Raw genomic sequence first — 21,065 nt, 5'->3', positions numbered from 1 at the left:
GATCTATAAGCAGCTGCTCTCCGATATAGCATTAGTTGCAGCTTTGCCCCCATCGAGAGCGGTTTTCATCTGACTACCACTTGATCATTTCTTAGCCTACCCAAAGTTTGCAACTGCCAAAAGATTAAAGTCTCTCCTCATTTGGAAGTGTAACGATCCCTGGGCCGAGAGAGATGCCAAGGGCCATCTAGAAGACATTCACGTCTCGTGGCAATTCATGAATGACGCGTCGCGGTCCCGGTGACTGTTGCTGGGGTCGATCATCCAGCGCAAAGGTTGCAGCTCGGCACATTTTATTCTGTGACTTATTGAGATGAAAACTGTTGAATTGCAATCACAGCACTGATCGATTCTCGACTGCAGACCCCTCGAGAAAGAGTGGGTCCTGGATGTATCTTATCGGTGCCAAGCCGGATCTGCACCTCAACGCCTGAGCCTCTTCCAACCTCATTCCTGACCCGCAACCATGAATAACGAACAGTTCCGGCGCCTGCTGGTGGAAAAGTCGCCCTCAGGCTCCAAGGAGAGCGCCACACCCCGAAATGCCGCTCCTGGGGGCGCAACGCCCAGCGCGCTGGGCTCGCGGATGCGCTCCAGCATTCCCATGACTCCGTACGGTCCCCTTTTCGCGTACATCCACAATCTCTTGTCTTACATTTTCAGCACCAGCTAACATCTGAAAAATGCAGGCGCTCAGTTACCGGGTTAGATTTTGCGCGCCAGCTCGCAGAGCACCGCCGCGAAGGCGACCAGCGACCCTCCAAGCGATTTAAGTCTTCGGCCGCGCCCAAAGGCACCAAGCTGCCTTCCGGATACCAAGATCGCGCTCAGCAGCGCAATGCCGAGGCAGATAATCAGCCCGGGGAAGATCTCCAGGCCCGCATCAAGGCGCTGGAGGAGATGGTGAAGCTGGGACAAATCGACCAGGCGACCTTTGAGAAGCTCCGCGCGGAACTTGGGGTGGGAGGTGATACTTCAAGCACGCATATGATCAAGGGACTCGATTGGAAGCTTCTAAAGCGTGTCAAGGCTGGCGAGGATGTTTCGCAGACACCGGAGAAGTCGGCTCCGCCGCCTACAGAAGAAGCACCAACCGAGAAAGATGACGATGAGGAATTTGAGCGTCTGATGGAAGAAAAGGGACTGGAGGAGATTCATGCAGTACCTAAACAGACCAAGGAAAAGAAGAAAGGCACGATGGCCCCGCCGCCTCCCCCGAAAAAGACCCGGGATGAGATCCTACGGGAGTTGAAAGCTGCCCGTGCTGCAGCTGTGGAAGCTCCAGCACCACTGCCCGAGTCGACGCTAGGCTCGAGATTCAAAAAGCTTGGAGATGGCAAACCCGAAAAGAAGCGTTTCGTCGAGCAGGACGAGAATGGCCGCCGGCGAGAAGTGCTGCTTATCACGGACGCCGCAGGGAAAACCAAGCGAAAGGTGCGCTGGCTTGATAAGCCGGGCGAGGCAAGTGGCTCCGCTGCTACTACCATGCCAATGCCAGGTAAGGCTGCCAAGCCGCTGGGCATGGAAGTGCCGGCCGAGATCGCCGCCCGAGCCGCTGCCGATGCCGCGGCTGAGGAAGAAGACGATGATATCTTTGCCGGAGTTGGCGACTACAACCCTCTCGCCGGGCTTGAGGAAGATGACGGGTCATCTTCTGACGAGGACAGCGAGATTGGCGATGCCACTGCCAAACGCGAGCAAGCTCCCATCAGCGAAGCAATTCAGCAACCACCTGCTCCCGACGCCGCTCCTGCCAAGCCGCGCGACTACTTCGCTTCGGGTGCTTCCTCTACAGTCGCTGAAGAACCAGAGGACCGCTCCAATCCCCTCACCAAGGACCCCACGATATTGGCTGCGCTCAAGCGAGCGGCGGCATTGCGACAAGCGTCTCCATCGGCCGGTGATGAAGAGGGCCAGTCTTCCGATGCGGACCTTCGAGGCAAGCGCTTCCTCGAAGAGGCCCGGCGACGGGATGCTCAGGACGCAGCGGACATGGATCTCGGGTTCGGCGGCAGTCGAAACGAGGACGAGGCGGAGGAGGAGGGTGTACTGTTGGAATTCGAAGACCAGCGCGGCGGCAAGAAGAGGAAGCGCGGGCCGAAGAAGAAAAAGGGCGACAAGGACAGCGCGGCAGATGTTATGCGGGTGGTCGAAGGACGAAAGAAGGAGGCAAACTGATCTAGGCTGCTCTTATTTTCTAGTTCATCCTGAAGCTGCTCTGGATACCCCATACTACGCAATAATATCAACCATAGACCCTCTCCACCCATACCATGGTAGCCTATTCCCAATATATCGTCGGCGATCCTCTGCTGCATCCCCTCCGCAACCCGATCTGGCGTCGGCGTCTGCCTGATTAGCGATTCTCCTGGCGATTAGCGAGTCTCATTGTGATCCGGGAGGCTGGTGTTTGCCTGATTAGCGATTTTTCCGGTGATTAGCCAATCCCGTCGTGAGGCGAGAAGTCTCGTCAGATCACGCCTTCCTAATTCGGAAGGAGCCCTAGCCCTCAATCGCTGCCTTCCTCAATAGGCAGCGGCCTGATTCCCTGAGACTTCTCCCACACTATAAATACCCTTCTTCCCCTTCCCATCTCTTCTTCCCCCAACTTTTTTTTCTTTTCTTCATCCTCCCCACCCACTCCACCTTGGACTTTCCATCATGCATCTTCCCTCTTGTCTTCTCTTTCCCACTTATAGGCCTTCTTGATTTTCTTTTCCATCTTTGCTTGACCTACCTTCTGAGATTCGTCACTCTGTTGTCACATCACAGGCGAGTACTCTAGTGGTTTTTTCTCCCTCTCCTCTCTCTTGTAGACCGTATTTTCGCTGCCATCACGATGATGAGTCTCGCTCAGCTGAGGGCCCCGGCTGATGGATACTTCTTTTCCCTTCCAGGTTCCAACATCCACACAACACAACAAGATGACTTCTTCCATGCTCTTAATGCATGATGACATCTCTTGGGCACTTGTGTCTTCAAGGAGCTGTGCCAGGACTATCTGGCCTGCTTCACATTCAGGTGAGATGGCTCGAGCGATTCCAAGTTCATGTCAGACCAAAGCTTGAGCTTCTTCGCCTCTTCGCTCCTCTTCTCTTTTCTACCCAACTCCTGCTGTTTTATCTTTTCCCGTTTCCCTCCCTTCCTCCTTTTCTTCCCCCTCTTCCTTTTCACTCTTCTTTACTGAATATAGGAATGTGTCCACTCTCTTCTTTTCTGACCTCCGACCCTCCGATCCTTTTCTTCTCTTCTCCTTTTCTGCATATTTTGTTTCTTCTTTCCCGTCCTACTCTCTCCTCTTTCCTTTTTCTTTGCTTTCTCTATTTCCCTTTCTCCTCTCTGTTTTGGCATTGCATCGCGAAGACAGTGGTTTCCTCACCAGCAAATGCTGACGCAGGGTCACTTTGGTTCCTCTGCTCTAGGACACGGCTTCTTTTCCGCTTTTTCAGAATTTCTGCATCATGGCTCTTCTCAATCACTTGCATATATACCTGCAAGTGCACAGGTGAGATGACTAGGTAATATTATATAACCTTACGAAAAATAGGAAATTAGGCCTTATTACCTAATCTACCCTGTAGTAGAATAATCATAATATTTAGGCGTATTTCGTACTACTTGGGCGCCAAGATTATGCAAGTCTTTTCGTTTTGGACTCAACATAAACATGATTGATTCACCGCCGAGCATGGAAGTTCGATATATGATAGCAAATCCCATGAGGACGCTCATATAGCCGTTGCCACTCGCCCCCCTCGCCCATCTGTTGATATCCTTCTAGCCCCGCGTCACATAAAGCCACTTTCATCCACCCGACATCCTTCAAAGTACACCCTTCGACGGAATCATAGCCGTCGTCAAGTAAGTCCTCTGGCTGATCAACATCCTCAAGTTCTTCTTGACTGAAATCTTCAATAGACTCTGGCTTCCACCAACCGTACAACATATTCACAAATGCATCTTTATTGATACAATCATCAATCGGTGCTCGGAGAACACTCTGCAAAGATTCTTCGTTCACAAAGAGACAGAATCGATAACGGGCAACTCTGACATTAAACGTCCGAATCATATCAGGTGAACCCCCTGACTCCTGAATCGCGTTCATTGCCCATTTTTGGAAATGGTCTCGGATAGTCGCTGTACTCGCACCCTCAAATAGAGATCTGTCCTCAAAAACTGTTGCCTGGTAGCTATCAAGCATATCTAGGCCATTATAGTATTCCAGCGAGTGAGAGACATGCCATTGGTACCTACGCAAAAATTCGGTCCAATTGGCGTCATTCTGGTAGGTACATCGGTAAATAGGGAATCCCCATGTGTGCAGGCCAGCTTCTTGTTGAGCTTTCTCGATGCGATCAGCGATATTATTACGAGATTCCTTGTTAGCGGTCCGTTTAGACGGATTTCGAGGTGGATCGCGCCTAGTCAACCTCGCAAGTGCCGCTAGTGCTTTTTCATGCGTGCTTTCCGAGGAGTTCGAAGCCATTTTTCGAAACTGCCAGTGGTATCTCTGTGTAAGGGGTGGAGAGGATTTAATTGGGGAGCCAGTCGCGATGTTTGCAATTGTAAAAGCCGATTTGAGAGCCTTTGGATTTCTTCCGATGAGTTTTGTAGTGGTGGACAACATAATCTGCCCAAGTAGCATGCGGTGGTGAAATATTTGGAAGGGAAAGGGTGGGATGTTACTGTTTTCTCTTCTGGCCACCGGTCCAAATGATACCGGGCGTAACGTATTGTAATGGGTCTTGGCTACTGGAGGTACATAGGTGAGGCCTCCTAGAGTATACGGAGCATCCAATTGAACCACCGACAACAGGCCCAGAGACCCCTGGTCGCATCTAAATCCAGTAATTAGTCTCTGTATGTTCCAGGGTCTTATTTCATGAAACTCCGCTGGCCAGGCGGGCCTCTCCGCACGTCCAAACTGATGAGCGCACCTCATCCCAACGAGTCCCGGTCAATCATGACAGACTCCAAACCCAACGCGCCTCGGCTGCAGCCTCGGAAACCAGCGCTGAGGGGAGAAAAACGCACACCGCTCACGCATTTCCTCTGTCTGCCGCTGGTGAACGCCTCTTCGCTGCCGCAGCTGGAACAGTCGCTTGTGGCATTCAAAAGGACTCATCCCCCGGTCCATGGCTCGGCACCTGCAGGAACGCAGCCCGAAGATGCACCGAGTGCGCTTATTCCGGATGGTGCCGTGCGACCTGTCGGCACGCTTCATCTCACCCTCGGGGTGATGAGTCTTCCGACGCGGGAGCGGCTCGCTGAGGCAGTGGCCTTTTTCCACTCGCTGGATCTTGCTGGCCTTATGCACGAGGCGGAGCGAGTCGCTGCTCAGAAGCGAGCGAAATCAACGCGCTCACAGCCTTCACCTGCTGCTTCGAAACCTGGTCATCACGATGGCCAGCATCTCGCCCACCCTGGGTCAGATACGACGCAACCGCTCACCGTCTCCCTCGAATCATTGCATGCGCTTCCACGCGCCAAAGCCGCAACAGTCTTGCATGCGTCTCCCGTGGATACCACAGCACGCTTATACCCGTTCTGCGTGATGCTGCGAGACAAGTTCCTCGAGGCAGGGTATTTGGAAGGCGAGTCGAAAGACAAGCAGCCAGACAATAAACATTCTGAAATTCCACAAGGTTCCCAAGATGAATTACATGTCAACCCCAACAAATCGCAAGCAATAACCCACTACAACGAGCCGGTAGCAGAAACTCACCCTCTGCTCGAGGAGCTCCCAACACACCTTGCCGAAGAGGCAGCAGCAGCACAAATAGTCACATCTCGACCCTCCTCCCACGCTCAACAACATGCGCCAGCTCAGCCAAAGCTATTAGATCCTTACACAGCAGCGCTGATGCGCAAACCGAAACCGCGCCCGCTTTTGCTGCACGCCACGCTCGTGAATACAATCTACGTCCGAGGACGACGGCGCGGCGAAGACGGAAGCAACCCCGGAAAAACGAACGGGCCCCGCAAACAACAGCCAAATAATGGCTCCAAGCGTCTTTTCTTCGATGCTCGCGATCTGCTTTCTCGGTATCGGGACTACTATGCCGACGAGGAACGGACGACGCCTCGTGCGGCTGGGTTCATAGCCGCTTCTTCTTCTGATGCTGATACTATTGGCGAGGCTGAGACGATAGAAGCAACAGAGCACGAACCCTTGAATAACGATTCTCCATCGGGGTCTCCATCCATCTCTACCGAATCCTGCGAGGGAACCGGCTCCAAGCGCAAAGCCCCATCCTCAACACCCCCGCAATATCCATTCGTCTGGGCAAAGGATATCCTACTGGACTCGGTGTGTATCTGTGAAATGGGGGCGAAGAAGCTGAGCACCGAGTCAAACCCCAACAATGGTGATGATGGTCTCTCCCAAAGTCACGAGCTGAATGCCCGACTGGGAGAAAAGTATACCGTCGTCGTGCAACGGAGTCTGGATTTCTCGCGGGGGTCGCCTCGTCCGGTGTCATCGGCTTCGAGTGGGTTGACTGAGGGCAGTGTGGATGGGGGTGTACATCTGGGCTGAGGTGTATCAATAGAAACTGTGTTCATGAGGCTGTTGGTTGTATGGTGAGATTTATGACAATGTCGATGACACTACGTGAGTGTTTATGGAGCATGAATTTCCAAACTGGTGGTGCCTAGGTACCTGGTTCTTTGAATAAACTTGGAAGCTCATGACATTACGTGGCTCTACTGCTACCTCGCTGATCAAACAAATCAAATCTTGTATCCCAAGCCTGCTTGGGATTCCAAACACATGCATTATGTATAGTCATCAGAATGGCTACCAGTCTCAGCAGCAAACTCTTGCGTTGAAACAGGCATCGTTAACCTCGGTCATTGTCCCGCTGCTGCTTTTTGCCAAGATGTCTTGTCTCGGTATCTTCAAGATTGTGGAGCGAAATGATAACTCGCTCCTAATATCTTGACTGGGGGAATCTGGTGGTAAGGGACTGAGCGAGCAAGTCACCCAATTCGCATTGCGAATAACCTCGAAGAGTAGTGACGCAATGACCAGTCACTTCACCATGAGAGCCATTCTTGCGGATTGACACTGAACAATCGAAGCTACATGGCATGGGGGCATGACAAATAGTAAACGAGTCGAGCAGGTTTCATAAAACAGCGACAAAATCACCGCATTCGGCTCATAATAGTCTCCATGCCCCGTTCAACCGACAACTCAGCAGCCTTGGCCTTAATAGAGCTGACCATACTGCGCTCAAAGTCGTCTCGAGTACGCAACACAGCCTCGACCCACGAGAGCTGCAGATCCCAGTACTCGATCTTGAACGACTCGTAGACATTGACCAATGGCGGGCCCTTCTCGGCCTCGAGCAGCCGCACCAGCCAATCCACCAGCCGCCACTTCTGTTTGATGGTGCCGGCAAAGGAATCCGGGTATTTCTGAAAGAAGGCAAAGACGGTGAGGACGTCGTCCTTGAATTTGTCTGTGTATGGGTCGACGTGGCGACGGAACTTGACGCCTTTGTTGCGCACGGCCGACAGATACCGCACCAGCAGCTCGTCGGACAGCTCCTCGACAAGGATATCTGCCAGCGACGGGTGCAGCACTGGCGTGTAGTCGGCCATGTAGTCCTCGAAGGTGGATGTGATGCGCTTGGAGGCGTACTCGCCGTACCACCTGGGCGTGAAGAAGTCTGGAATTACCGAGCTCAAATCCACGCTGAAAACCACGGCCACAAACTGTGCCAGACAATGCGTGCTCAGATCGACGTATCCGTCGCGAATCGCATCCAGCTCCGATTGGGCTCGCGTTGCCATATACTTGGGTGTTACCAGAGGCTCGAGGTCCTGTCTGAACCGCGACAAGTACCCCAACTGCCCGGTCTCCTCGTTGTCGTCGATACACGCAATCTGGTCGTTGGCCACTCCCACCAGATAGTCCTGCAACATCTGGACTCCCTCGGCGTGATCGCCGCCCGCCTTGTGCTTGGCGCATTCCTCGTCGATCAGCGCCAGCCACGCGCTTTGCCGGCCCTTGAGGGCTCGGAACATAGCATCGATCACGCCTTCGACGACGTCCGCCCGATCCGACGCCCCGGATGCCATCACCTGCTCGTGGAGCATGCGCCACATATCGGCCAGCGTCTTCGTCCGGAAATAGCCATCGGCGTTGGTGTCCAGGGAATCGGGCAGCCGCTCGACGAGCCCCTTTTTGTCGGCTTCGAAGATCCGGTCCATCCACTCCTCGACCGCATTGATGATCACACTCTGCCACTGGCGGACGAGCTCGGGCTCGCGGTCGTCCAAGATGTTGGGGTGGAGGTCGGTCGGCGTCCAGCCAAGTTTCTTCATCTTCTTGTAGTACTTCTCGCTCCAGTGGATTATGGTCAACAGGTTGTCGGCAGGCACGTCCGGATCATCGATCATGTTGACGAGGAAATCGTGCATCATCCGATGATAGATATTTGTGTAGGTCTTGTAGATCTTCCATTTCTTCGGAACCAGATTTTGCATGCCTTGCTGGACGGTGAACAAATCGTTGAAAAACCACCGGAAGCTCTTCTCCAGATGCTCCGGGTCCTCGAGGAACTCCTCCTTGGTATTCTCGAACTGCTCCTCTGCGTAGAGCTCGATCGCCTGGATGAGCTTCTCTTTGTATCCACGGACGGTCTTGGGACCAATGTTCATAGACTTGAAGCGGCTGGCCAGGTCCTTGTGATCCTTCTGGGCCTCCTGTAGTGCCCGCACCGTATCGTCGTTCTTTTCCTCGTTCATCACCACAACTGCGAGTCGCACAACCATGCTCCTATTATCAGATTGTACCAGCGGAATGAGGTTCATGCACGCGGTTCCCAGGTGCTCATCGAACCAATCGATCACCGAGTCCAGCCCTTGGAAATACTCCGTCAAGGTCTGCTCGCTGCTAGCGTCCTTGGCCTTGCGAATCTGATCAATAGCCTCGTCCCGGAAGTCGCGCAGCCGTGAGATCTGCATGTGAGCTCGAAGCAGATTCGGCTGGTTCTCTGGGTCCTCGTCGTCTTCTTTCAATAGTTCCTCCACCTCCTGGATATCTGAGCTGAAGCTCTCCAGGCCCTTCTTCATCATCAAAGTGGCTTCGAAATGACGCTGGATCCGGGCCAGCTGATCAATCTGCGCGAAATCTTCGACGCTATCTTGGGACTCAGCGCACAGCTTGTCGATGCCCTGGAGCTCGTCTTTAGTTTTTGAGACCTGTCGCTGGCCCTCGGTCAGAGTCCCAATGCTGCGTTGCACAGCCTCCAGCTGATCCCGCAGACCTTCTCGAAGCCGTGAATCGACGGCCGCCTTCTTGCGCAGGTATTCGGCCTTCAAGCCGCCGATCTTGTCCAGGTCTTCCGGATGTCGCAGGATATCCTCGAGCCGCGGCATGGCCACCGTCGCCTCCGTGTTACTGGCTTGCTCCATAATAGCGGTATGTGTTTCGACGATCAAATAACGTCGATAATTATCGGGGTTAGTTGGGGAGTAGCACCCCAGTCTAGCGCGGTTATCGGAATGCCCCGTTGAGAGGTGTCAACAACACGGGCATAAGACAAGGTCGAGCTGTACACGGGAGTAGAACAGCCTAAACAATGAGATGACCAGGCTGTCACATCCACACAAAGCACCTCATCATCCCAAGTCGTCGAATGCAGAAGACTCCAGGTCCTCCAGCTGTTGTGGATCATCCTGTCGCTTCCTGGCAGAATTCCCACGTGATATACCGCCCGTGGTTTTGCGGGACTCCAATCCACCACCGCGACGGAGACTCGCGCAAATCAGCATTGCGCTGCAGATCCAGTGTTCCTTGACCCTTCTTTTTGGTTCATATACCCCCCAATTGGTCTATAGCCTTCGACCGCAATCACTACGGCCATCGCGAAACCCCAATCGGGCAATCCCTCCACAAGCCGAAGACCAAGAAAAAAAGAAGAAAAACGCAACCTTCTATCTCCAACCCGATCGATCCCATTCCATTCTATCTCCTGTCAGACCTCTCCCGAGAGTTCTTTCCCAGCTTAACACCACATCCTCTCTCACACTCTGAATCCAACACAATGAGCTTCTTCCGCATCACCCTCCTCCGCTCCGCAATCGGACTCCCACGCCGCTCGACAGACGTCCTCAAAGCCCTAGGACTCAAAAAGCGCATGGGCACTGTCTTCCACGCCGTGTCGCCATCAGTGGCCGGTCAGATCATGAAAGTCAAAGAGCTGGTCTCGGTCGAAGAGGTGGACCGGCGACTCACGAAACAGGAGGTGCATCTGGAGCGCAAGCCCGATCCGGGGTATTACCTGGAGAAGAGCTGTGTTGCTGAACGGACGGAGTTGCGGGGGCAGTAAGATGAGAGGAAAGGGGTGATATAATCTACTTCCATTTCCCTCAAGAAAACGAGGGCAGTCATGGGATATGATGGACTCCTACAAGGCTCCTCCTACATGGTGCATTGTTGTATCCATTGCACTCGGTTCTGTGGGAGGGTTTCTTTGCTTACCTTGCCTTGCTCTCGATGCACCTGAGTGGCATTGGTGTTTTTATTTTTGTCATTGGGTTTCCTTTTGTTTTGCATGGAGCGATTTTATTTTCTTTCCCTGTTTTCTTCCATGGCAATGTACTCTACGCCCACATGGACTTCCCCGATGGTGGGCTTGTCTTTTTCTTGCACTACTGTATTATATGGGACAGCTTCCAATCTACTGACCAGAAGCCAAAGATCAAATCAAAATATGTGCAATTTGAAAACTCGGTAAGAATAAACACGCTAAACACTCTCCAATCAGCTCCACATGCATACAATGCATAGGGAAGCCCTCGGCAACACACCGCAAAACGCCACTGCACCAACAAGAGGTGGTCAGGTAGAAGATGGTGAATCTCCATCGTGGATTAAACACGCTCAGGCCCCAAAAAAGAGAGGTCGAAGCCGCTGATGATGTACAAACAAAACAAGAAATGAATAGACTGTGGGTTTAGGCTTTGTACAGGGTGTCGAGGAAACCTTCTGCCAGACGACTGACAATGCTCTTGTCAGGGATGCTGCCGGCGACACCGTAGAGCGCCGAAGTATCGCCACGCTCCAGGATATACGCCTTGCCCTGTCGCCGGCGCTCCTCGGCCTTGTCGAGCTCCTTCTGGACGACCTCGACCACATCACAGGTCAGCTGGTCGACTGCCTTGGCAGTGGGGATGGTAAAGGCACAATGGATGGCAGCAGGGGACTGGAGGGCATTGAGATGCCAGCCCTTGACAGAGAGGTCATCAGCGATATCGTAGATATCAATGGCACCGTTCTTGCTGTGGAAAGCGACAACGCTGACCATGGGGTTACCCAGGACCTCGAGATTTTGCGAGATCAGCGGGTGCTCTCGAATAGAAGCTTCGAATTTGCGTGCGGCGTTCATAATTTCTGTGCAGCTGTTGATGTAGCCGTCCTCGCCCACACTCATCAGACTGGCCCAGCAACCGGCAATCAAAGCACCGGGACGCGAGCCGGCCACGGAGGGAGAGGCGTAGACACCACCGGACCAATCCGGGTAGATAAAGTACTGGTGACTGCGGTACGCCTTGTTGCGGTAGAGCAGAACCGAGTTACCCTTGGGCGCAAATCCATACTTGTGGGTGTCGACACTGATGCTGGTGACACCGGGCTGGCGGAAATCGAAGCCACCCTCCTCCTCGTACGGCGAAGCGAAGCCGGCCTTCTTCAAGAGAGCCACGACAAAAGATCCCAGACAGCAGTCAACGTGGAGAGGGATCTTGTACTTGGTTGCAAGGCGCGACAAGGCGGGGATGTCATCAACGATGCCGTGGGGGAAATTTGGCGATGAGCCCACAAGCAGCACGGTGTTGGGGTTGATCAAGCGGCGCACGGCCTGAACGTCGACCTTGTAATCGGGTTCCGGGCAGGGTACTCGGTGTAGCTTGATCTTAAAGTAATTGCAGGCCTTGATGAATGCGGCGTGTGCCGTATCAGGAATGATCCTACCAGACTTGTCAGCCAGTTCATGCAACCATCACACGATAAATTGAGAGCTTACATCTCGGGCTCCGTCACTCCCCGCTCCAAAAATGCCTTTTGTCGGGCAGCCAAGCAAGCCATAAGAATGGATTCGGTACCACCGCTGGTGGTCACACCAGCGCCATCCGAAGGGGCATTGAACAGAGCCAAAACCTATAGCGAAAATTAGTGCCAATGAACCCTAAAGAAAACACCAAAAATATCAAAAAAACCCCCCTACCATAGCAACCACCTCAGCCTCCATTTTCCGGACTCCCGGGAAAACATCCGGATGGATGGGGTTTGCGACACCAAATTGTCCAAAGGCCTCGGCCTGCAGCTTCAAAAGATCCTCGCCTCCATGATAAACAGCACCGCTAACGCGACCGTCTTCCCAGCGAGTATGCTTCAAGCCAGCCAACTTATCAAGCTCGGCGCGAACCTGCTCCGGCGACCAGCCCTCCTTGGGGAGGGTGAGGTACCGATTCACATCCGGGCCGCTGGAGACGAGTTTCGACTGGAGGTTCTCGATAGCAGTAGAGACCTGCTTATCAACCTGGCCGCGCACGCCGGGGGTGCGCAGGAAGATGGAGTAGCAGAACAAACGGGCGGCAATGTAGATATTGCGAACGGTGCCGACCAAGCCATATCCGCGAAGGGAATAGAAAGTCTTGCGCGTATACCGAAGAACAAAGATTATAAATACAATATTGCGGAGTCTGTATGCCAGGGGTTTTTTTTTCCCGGGATGGGTCAACGATGATCGGGATGGGGGGGGAGAGATTTTGCGGGGGGAAGGATAAAGACTCACAGGTCCAGATTGAAGGCGGACAGATGCGCGCTGGACGCTCTGCCGAAGCCCAGCAGCTTGCTCTGTAGAGCTACTGGCAGTGTCGAAGAGCTCATGATGCCCTAGGGATGGTCTAGAAATAACGAATGAGAAGGGACCAGGAATGGGAGTGGGAAAAGGTCGGAGGCGCGGCAATCCGACGTGGAGTCCGTTAGCGTGCCTCGGCCGCCACATGCAGAAGGAACCCGCTCTACATCAACTCCACTTATCTACGCTTCCTACTCTACTTCCCTTAGAGATATTCTACATAATTTAGTTTGTGGACACGACACCTGCAAGAAACTTGAAAAACATGAAATGCTCAAAGAAACGAAATCTGCTGCCACCTCCTAAGGGGCTTCTGTCTTCTGCACTTATATACATAGAGAGAACTCTCTCCTAACACCAGTTCTTTTTGGTTTCCAGAGAGAGCGAAGACTTTTTTTTCAAACCCAATAAAAAAAGCAATGTCCCAAACACGTAAAAACATCAAATCATCAGAAATTCCACTGTATGTATCTTTCCGCGGAAACCACAGAGCAGATAGTATGCGGGTGGCGGGAAATGATCTGGAACAATAAGCACGCTATTGCGCACAGAAAATCAGTCAAATAGCGCCCAATTTGCGAGCCACTTAGGCGATCTTGCTAGCTTGGGCCTGGGCCTCAATTGCCAGCTCCTTTTCCTTGGCGGCAAACTGGGCCTGCTCCTCGGCAGTCAGGTCCATCAAAGGCTTGTCCTCGCCCGACTTGAGGTTGCGGTGGTAGGCACGGATAATGCTGTCGGCATCGTCGACAGCAATGGGGCGGATGTCGGCCAGAGCCTTGATCTTGGACGTGCACTCCTTGTACTGGTCGTCGGTCATCTCAATGTTGAGCTGCTGCGACCGGGATTTGATGGCGTTCCAGCCAGTCAGGCGCGAGGCAAAGTGCACGTAACGGGTCATGCCGAAGTCGGCCGGGTTGATGATCTCGTAGGTGCTGGGGTTGTTGAGAATGGCCTTGGCGTGAATACCGGCCTTGTGGGTGAAGGCACAGAATCCGGTAATGTAGTTGTTGAAGGGGATGTTGACCTCGACGGCCTCGGCCACGAGATCCTCAATGTCCTTGATCTTCTCCAGGCGGTACTTGCTCTTGACGTAGTCGGGGTCGGCGACCATCATGCGGGCCATCAGACCACCCAGCGGGGTGATACCATTACGCTCGCCAATACCCAGAACCGAGGTATCGATGTGGGTGGCACCCGCCTCCAGAGCACAATAGGCGTTGGCGATGGCGCAGCCGGTGTCGTTGTGGAAGTGAGTCTCAATGTCACAGCCCACAACACCACGCAGGACACGGACGAGCTCGTAGACTTGGCGAGGAGAAGCGCAGCCCACGGTGTCGGCGATACCAACACGGTTCACGCCAACCTTGTCCACGGCGGAGTAGATCGACAGAAGGTCGACCAGGTCAGAGCGGAACGAGTCCTCGCTGGAGAAGCGAATCTCAATGCCCTTGGACTTGACGAACTCGATGACCTCGATCGCGGCGTTCTTGATGTAGGTCATGTCCTTGCCGTGGGAGTGATCACGGAGATAAGAAGAAGTGCCGATGACAACGTCGCTACACACAATCAGTCCACGAACTCCGGTGAAATGGTCCCGTATAACTCACACTCCGTCAACACCAGTCTCAACAGCGATCCGGGCATCATCCATATGGCAACGAATGTGAGTAAGAATCTAGAACAACACCATCAGCCTTGATCCAACAAAACATGGCGCAAAACTATGTAGACCAAGAAAACGTACCTTGGCCTTCAGGCCGAGCTTGCAGATGGCCTCGCAGTCCAGGCGCGACTGCTCCGAGGCGCAGGGGCTAGTAAGCTCGATCTATAGAGAGAAGCAAGGGTCAGCTCCCTGTTGACGATGTGGAATTTTCCCGAGTTGCCCGTTATGACTCACGTAGTCCACGCCAAACTCGTCCAGAGCCTTGGCGATCTCGATCTTCTTCTGGGTATCAAAAAAGGCATTCGCGAACTGCTCGCCCTCGCGCAGGGTACTCTCGATGATCTGGAAGCGCGAGACATTGCTCAGGAAGTCGGTGACGCCGACGTTGTGGCCGTAGGGATTCCTCGAAACGGATGGGTGGGGGTTCTGGCGGGTCTCGATGCCAGTGAAGCCGGGGTGTTCACCCTCTACTTTAGACATTAGTATGAAATCCCATTATGTTGCTTGTCACGGGTCAACATACGACCATTGGCACCATTGGTTTGCCCATTGGGCTCCGAGTCGGCACCGGGACACATTGTGCGCAGATGGTGGGGTTGGAGGGGTAGAGTCAGTATTCCAAGGTCGGATCGACGAAACAGGCCCGTGACGGAGTGGTCAGGTTATTGGAAGCGAGAAACGGCAAAGTATCGTTAAATATGATTTCTGGAGGAGAAAAGAAAAGAAAGAGTCATAAGTAGAGTGGGCGGTGTGGTTCGGTGCGTAGTAATCGTCGCTCCCTGTCGGGCAAGACGAAAAATTTTCGCCGGTGGGGAAGGCCGATGTTCGCTCAAGCCAAATTGCGCTGCAGAACGCCAATGACTCAAGGGCGATTATCATTGCCGGATTCTCTTGAGTATGTCAACTTGCATTTACAGCTAACTTTGCTTTTTCTTATTTTTCTTATGACTCAGTGGCATGTTCAGCGCATTTCTTGTAGTTCGTGAGAAGTACAGAGGGACCCGACATCGGCCCTCACTCGACTCAACCGGACCGATGGGCCAGCCCCTGCGATTGATAATCAATGTCTACGCATCTCTCTATACTCTTCTATCATGTGGGATTGGTTCTAGAGTGATAATCATACTCAGCATCTATGAGATGCTTTCTTATAGTCCGATCTACGTCAACCCTGTTTACTCTACACTAGTGGCCCGGGACTATATTTTCTACAAAGGAACACGCCCAGAAACACAATCCGCGCGGTTGGTATTCCACCATCTATAGGACGGGTTGAAATCGCCCCGGCACAAACAATCCCAGACTCCCCCTTCCCTTCCACCCCAGGCCCAACATCACACAAGGGGGAGAGCATCCAGCTCAACCCCCTCGAGCACCACACGCGGTGGTCGTCGGCGGCACCAGTCCCAGCTGGCGGCAAAGGCTTCCTTCAGGCGGCGGGGGGCGGCGGCGATAGCTTCCGTCAAGCGGCGAGGAGCAGCAACGACAGCTTCCCCCAGGCAGCGGGCAGCAGAGACGAGAGATCCCTTCCAGCGGCCGGAAAACTCTCGAATCTGTGCCCGAAAGGCGAGGGTCACGAACACGCCGACATATACACAGGCAAAGACTGCCCATGTGATATAGCCGGCGATGTCCGTGGTCGACGTCCTCTTCTGCCGGGGAATGGCGTCTAATCCCAGCTTAGTTAACCCTCGGAAGTAAACCGGGGATGCTTCATTTGATGCTTACCTTTGGCCGGGGCACCCGGCACCGAGTCACGGCCGACCTTGGTGGCGATGGGGGAGATAGCTTTACTCGCATATCAGCTCGTTGATCATCCTCTCGGTTTGAAAGCATGCCAGTCCTCTCTTTGCTCGCAGATCCACGTCATTTAGCACTTACTCAGGCCGGTGGGGATGAGAGAATTGGCGGGCAGGGCCACGCCGGACACAGACAGTATGCTTCCAGCAAGAAGCAGGACAAACACAACCACCGCAAACCCGATCTGGCAGGCGTTGGTTCCCTTCATTTTGGAAACGGCGGCAACGCGCAGACGAGGGGGGAGATTGAGAGGAGTAGGAGGGTATGAAATAGAAGATGGGATGCATCAGAATAAAATACTTATCTTATTCGTGGGAGATCGGGGTTCACGCCCTAATGAGTCGCTGGCTACATGCTGAGTCGTGCGACGACTCAGCATGTAGGGCACCCATGAAGGTATACTTGATGCCTAGAATCTCAGTATTCAAATCATCTAGTTTTCTATCTTTTAAATTTTCTTATTTTTCGTGAATCATTTGCGTGAATGATTTACGTGAATAATGACTTAGTATACAGGGCAACTATAAAGATTGTGTTCGATGTCTAGAACTTTAGTACTTAAATCATCTAGTTTCTTATTTTTTATGATCTCATTTTGCGTGCATGAATCCATGGAAAACTGCGTGAATGGTCCTATAAATGAAGCCACAGCAGAGCTACATCAAGGAGACAAGTAGAGCAGGTTGATATCCATTCATCATAGTAATAGGGTTGTGGTAGGCCATATGCTCTCAGGCTGCTAGGTCCATTGGCAGATGGAAGAACTGAATTCTTTTCTCTATGTTTTTGGTTAGCTTCAATGTGATATCTGATAGGAAGGGAATGATTTAGGACCAGACCCCAGACCTCGATCATAGGGTTTGTGGACGAACAGCCTAGATATCAAGATTTGAGGCATTCAATAAATTACCTCTACCAGGCAATAGCAAATAATTTATCCTTGGCCATATTGACGGGCTCCTGGGTGGGATATCATAGTCAGGTCTAGAACATATCAGCCATGCTGCATATATTCCGGGAATTTCTCTGATCCCAACCCAGTGAGGGCTTACCAGAAAGTTATTTCTAAAGGAATGGCACCAGACTAAACAAGACAGAATAGGATATGAGATATGCTGCTGCTTCTAGCAAGGCCACTATTAGGATAGGTAGCAGCTGGAGGTAAATATTTATCGCTTCCAATTGATCATAGTTAAAAGTAGATATGTTCACTCATAGTTAGAGTCTGTACTTGATCAATCCAGCTGGCAAGAGGGAAATTGCCGCGCGTTGTGCACGTTAGGTCTGTAGTTGAAGTGTGGAGAAAGCTTCCTGGCCTCCACTGTACCCGGTAGTGTTGAATATAGGAATTTAACCATTGGTAATTCAGAATAGTGAATATCAGTCCTAGGAAATCTAGTATTATCACTAGGCATATTAAAAGTAGCAGAGATGTGGTAACCAGCAGTAGATCTCCCCGCGAAATGTGCAATTTGCAGCAATGTGGTTGGTGGAACGCTTAGGCCAGCTGTCCCCCGGCTCATCCATTTCCTCCTTTCTTCCATTCCCTTAGCCATTGCAGCATTCAGTCAAAGGTACGTGTTGCGCGTTTGATCTGGGCTTGTTTCTGACGCGTTTGCTTTTGTATTTGCATTGCCATCATTTACTCAACTAATCCCGTACGATACGCGTCGCAGTTACCACGATGCGTCTCACGTCAATCGTCGCTCTTCTCCCTGCCCTGGCCCTGGCCCAGGAACAGGCACCCCTCGCCGACCGTGTGCAGGGCTGGTTCAACAAGGCCAAGGAGTACCTGCCGACTGCTGCCCCTGCCGCCCCTATTGAGAAGATGGCGGAGAAGGTCACCGAGAAGCGCGTCACCCAGCTCAACCTGGGTAACTGGCAATCCATCCTGACCCCTGGTGACAAGCAGCAGGATTGGTTTGTCTTTGTGACCGGTGGCAACAAGACCTGCTTTGGCCGCTGCGAGCGAGCTGACAAGGCCTTTACTGTAAGTGTGGCGCAACTTTGCCGCACCATCAGCCTAGAAACATAAAAACAAACACTAACATATTTCTTCTCCCTAGGAATCCGTGCTGCTGTTCTCGGCTGACCCGACTGCTCCCAACCTGGGTCGCCTGGACTGCGAGTCCAACCCGGTTCTGTGCGCCATCTGGTCGTCTGGTGCTCCCACGGTCTACCACTACCAGGTGCCTCAGGCGCAGCTCGGCGAAGAGCGTCCCCCGACTCCTCTCCATATTGTCTACTTGAACTCCACCACCATCACCCCGGAGCAGATCTACCAGATCCACTCCAAGAAGCTCTGGGAGAAGGTTCCAGTCTACGAGGGTGTCCTGCACCCGACTGATGGCTGGCTGGCTAAGTACAACCTGAACGTCCCTGTGGGCTACGGCATCTGGGCCCTGAGTTCCATCCCCAGCTGGCTGTTCATGGTCCTTATCAGCTTCTTCAGCCGCACCGTGATGTAAGTGCTCTAATACTCTCGTGTTTTTCTTCATTTGAAGTCTATCGTCATTCTGACCTCGATGAATAGGAGCCGCCGCATGGGCAACGTTGGAGCTGCCCCGCAAGGCCGCCCTGCTGCTGCCACCGGCAGTGCGAACTAGAGGTGTATCATGGGTGTATTTTTGGGTTGTATATAATGAGCGGTAGTTTATGGTGATGGGTCCCTGCACTCGACTTGGCTTGTGCACTTGGCTTGGTGGAAGACGATGGTTATGGATCTATGGCGTTAGCTGCCTAATTTAATCAACTCTCCCAAAAATTGCTCTTGCAATCTTCATAGTGGTTCTATTCTCTCTATGGGTCTGATATATCCACTGATGCGTGCCGAGTGGGCATATATTAGCTAACCTCTAACCTCTGCCCCGGAGACATAACAACATTCAAGCGTTATATGGCGGTCTATAATATTTGTACTGCATTTAGATTACAATATTACATTGCACGGACAAAGAAACTGTTGTCGGGCTTGATAGCAGTAGATGCAATTCGAATAGTTCTTGCCATCTACTACCCAAGCAGTGGATTTTCTGAGAGAAGAGCAGAAGCGTCGGTGTGGTAAAAGCGACCAAAAATCCTGACATACCAAAAGGTATTCTTCAAATATATCTTCAACGGTATATACAAATAATAAATAAAAAATCAGTAACATAGAAACGAGCTCTGTCAATGTTCAATGCCAGTACGCAAAAGCGGCGAGAGATAACCACCAAAACGGGAAACCAAAGCTATCGGCCCAAAATCCAAATCGCAAGTCAATCGCATAAAACAATTCAGCTTCAACCCACCTTCCTCTCCTCTCCCCACCCTCCAGCAAGAACAAAAACATGGCCGCTCCAGTACCATTGGATCGCATACCCCCCACGACAACCGCCTACGTGGTTGCGACGGCTATTGTTGCTGGCGTCACTGGATACTTCATCGGCCAAGGCGCATCGCTCAAACTATTCTCAAGTGAAAAAGAGGGCTGGCCCAATAGCTACAATGTGAAGGTGCACCGGGATTCATCGGACGAAGAATATGAGGAAGGGGAGGAGTCTGGCGACGAGAGCGAGGAAGACGAAGGGAATGGCGAGGAGCTGGCCTCTTTCAAGGATAACACCGAGGAGGTGAAGCTGGTGTTGGTTGTTCGGATGGACCTGGGCATGACCAAGGGTATGCTTCTGACTTTTATTATCCTTCTAATAAGATCTCTGGACTTCATTTGCTTGTTCAAAGCTAACGAGTTTTCTCTTCAGGCAAAATCGCCGCCCAATGCTCCCATGCCACCCTCGCTTGCTACAAATATTTCCTCGCTCACTCGCCCGATTCGCCCATCCTCCGGAAATGGGAACGCGGTGGCCAGGCCAAGATCGCGCTGCAGGTCAAGTCGGAGGACGAGCTGCTAGTGATGCAGGCGCAGGCGATCAGCCTCGGGCTGTGTGCGCGTGTCATCCAGGATGCAGGACGGACTCAGATTGCCAGCGGCAGCCAGACAGTACTGGGAGTGTTAGGGCCGAAGAGCGTCGTGGACAGCGTGACGGGGCACCTAAAGCTGCTCTAGGGTTTTGGCATACCCTTCATGTGTTTGTGTGTATAAGAATAGGCAATGATGACCATGATCTTGACGCTCAACCAGCATCCAGCGCCGTGAAGACGTACTTGCGGCGCAAGTATTCCAACAGCTTATATGGAAGATTCTTCCATAGCAATGTAGCAGACAGTTTTCTGCCTGTACGGATCACAATGATCACAAATCCGACTCTCTACATCTTAAATCACTACATATATAAAGCTATAATCAAAAGTATGTTGGCCAGTCATGGTTTTTCCCTAGCCTCACCGGCCAACGGCCATTCGGCAAAGAGATCAGGAATATGACGCCGTCTGCAAACCAGGCCCTCAAGTCGAGCTCACCAAGATGGGAGCTCAAGACCCGAGATCGCCCAGCGCAGACCTTTCTTCTGAGATCTGTCGACCGGAAACCGCAAGGTACCACACATGTTGAAAAGTGCATGGCTCCGTTTATCGTCGAATTGCCCAGCTCTCAACCGAAACACAGACATCCCAGTCAGACTGGAATACCATGAACAGGAGTGCTGGACACAGATCCGTGGTTATGTTCTGAAGAAAGAAAAGAAAAAAAAAAGAGAAGAGGAAAGCCGGCGCGCGACGTATTTATGGGCGGGTCAGAGTTTGTGGCGCTAGGCCGCATGGGGAATGGTCATGTGATCCTGTCTTGG

General features: G+C 52.4%; 10 protein-coding genes across 10 annotated transcripts; 5 read left to right on the top strand and 5 right to left on the bottom strand.

Annotated features, from left to right (window-relative positions):
* Positions 1–466: 466 nt before the first annotated feature.
* Positions 467–2,178, top strand: NUU61_002678 (uncharacterized protein; the record flags this gene model as incomplete). The annotated part of the gene is made up of 2 exons (XM_056653260.1): positions 467–612; positions 690–2,178. The coding sequence occupies 2 exons, from the start codon at positions 467–469 to the stop codon at positions 2,176–2,178; spliced, it is 1,635 nt and encodes a 544-aa protein (XP_056514327.1).
* A 1,498-nt stretch (positions 2,179–3,676) lies between these two features.
* On the bottom strand, positions 3,677–4,648 carry NUU61_002677 (uncharacterized protein; the record flags this gene model as incomplete). The annotated part of the gene is made up of 1 exon (XM_056653259.1): positions 3,677–4,648. The coding sequence occupies one exon, from the start codon at positions 4,646–4,648 to the stop codon at positions 3,677–3,679; it is 972 nt and encodes a 323-aa protein (XP_056514326.1).
* Positions 4,649–4,966: 318 nt separating this feature from the next.
* Positions 4,967–6,541, top strand: NUU61_002676 (uncharacterized protein; the record flags this gene model as incomplete). The annotated part of the gene is made up of 1 exon (XM_056653258.1): positions 4,967–6,541. One exon carries the CDS (start codon positions 4,967–4,969, stop codon positions 6,539–6,541), a length of 1,575 nt encoding a protein of 524 aa, XP_056514325.1.
* Positions 6,542–7,152: 611 nt separating this feature from the next.
* Positions 7,153–9,429, bottom strand: NUU61_002675 (SNARE-binding exocyst subunit SEC6; the record flags this gene model as incomplete). The annotated part of the gene is made up of 1 exon (XM_056653257.1): positions 7,153–9,429. The coding sequence occupies one exon, from the start codon at positions 9,427–9,429 to the stop codon at positions 7,153–7,155; it is 2,277 nt and encodes a 758-aa protein (XP_056514324.1).
* Positions 9,430–10,061: 632 nt separating this feature from the next.
* On the top strand, positions 10,062–10,346 carry NUU61_002674 (mitochondrial 54S ribosomal protein uL30m; the record flags this gene model as incomplete). The annotated part of the gene is made up of 1 exon (XM_056653256.1): positions 10,062–10,346. One exon carries the CDS (start codon positions 10,062–10,064, stop codon positions 10,344–10,346), a length of 285 nt encoding a protein of 94 aa, XP_056514323.1.
* Positions 10,347–10,973: 627 nt separating this feature from the next.
* On the bottom strand, positions 10,974–12,907 carry NUU61_002673 (sphinganine-1-phosphate aldolase DPL1; the record flags this gene model as incomplete). The annotated part of the gene is made up of 4 exons (XM_056653255.1): positions 10,974–11,985; positions 12,042–12,175; positions 12,243–12,720; positions 12,813–12,907. The coding sequence occupies 4 exons, from the start codon at positions 12,905–12,907 to the stop codon at positions 10,974–10,976; spliced, it is 1,719 nt and encodes a 572-aa protein (XP_056514322.1).
* Positions 12,908–13,464: 557 nt separating this feature from the next.
* hcsA (homocitrate synthase) lies at positions 13,465–15,119 on the bottom strand (the record flags this gene model as incomplete). Its single annotated transcript, XM_056653254.1, has 5 exons — positions 13,465–14,434; positions 14,486–14,553; positions 14,623–14,703; positions 14,776–15,011; positions 15,065–15,119. 5 exons carry the CDS (start codon positions 15,117–15,119, stop codon positions 13,465–13,467), a joined length of 1,410 nt encoding a protein of 469 aa, XP_056514321.1.
* A 756-nt stretch (positions 15,120–15,875) lies between these two features.
* On the bottom strand, positions 15,876–16,549 carry NUU61_002671 (uncharacterized protein; the record flags this gene model as incomplete). Its single annotated transcript, XM_056653253.1, has 2 exons — positions 15,876–16,210; positions 16,423–16,549. 2 exons carry the CDS (start codon positions 16,547–16,549, stop codon positions 15,876–15,878), a joined length of 462 nt encoding a protein of 153 aa, XP_056514320.1.
* Positions 16,550–18,025: 1,476 nt separating this feature from the next.
* Positions 18,026–18,947, top strand: NUU61_002670 (uncharacterized protein; the record flags this gene model as incomplete). The annotated part of the gene is made up of 3 exons (XM_056653252.1): positions 18,026–18,331; positions 18,408–18,805; positions 18,875–18,947. 3 exons carry the CDS (start codon positions 18,026–18,028, stop codon positions 18,945–18,947), a joined length of 777 nt encoding a protein of 258 aa, XP_056514319.1.
* Positions 18,948–19,670: 723 nt separating this feature from the next.
* Positions 19,671–20,386, top strand: NUU61_002669 (aminoacyl-tRNA hydrolase PTH2; the record flags this gene model as incomplete). The annotated part of the gene is made up of 2 exons (XM_056653251.1): positions 19,671–19,998; positions 20,082–20,386. The coding sequence occupies 2 exons, from the start codon at positions 19,671–19,673 to the stop codon at positions 20,384–20,386; spliced, it is 633 nt and encodes a 210-aa protein (XP_056514318.1).
* Positions 20,387–21,065: the final 679 nt, after the last annotated feature.

Source organism: Penicillium alfredii (genome assembly GCF_028826965.1).
Source record: "Penicillium alfredii strain IBT 34128 chromosome Unknown utg000004l_segment0_segment0, whole genome shotgun sequence".
In the NCBI taxonomy this organism is placed as follows: Eukaryota; Fungi; Ascomycota; class Eurotiomycetes; order Eurotiales; family Aspergillaceae; genus Penicillium; species Penicillium alfredii.
Note: the sequence above shows the minus strand (reverse complement) of the source record. Positions and strands in the feature narration are given on the sequence as shown.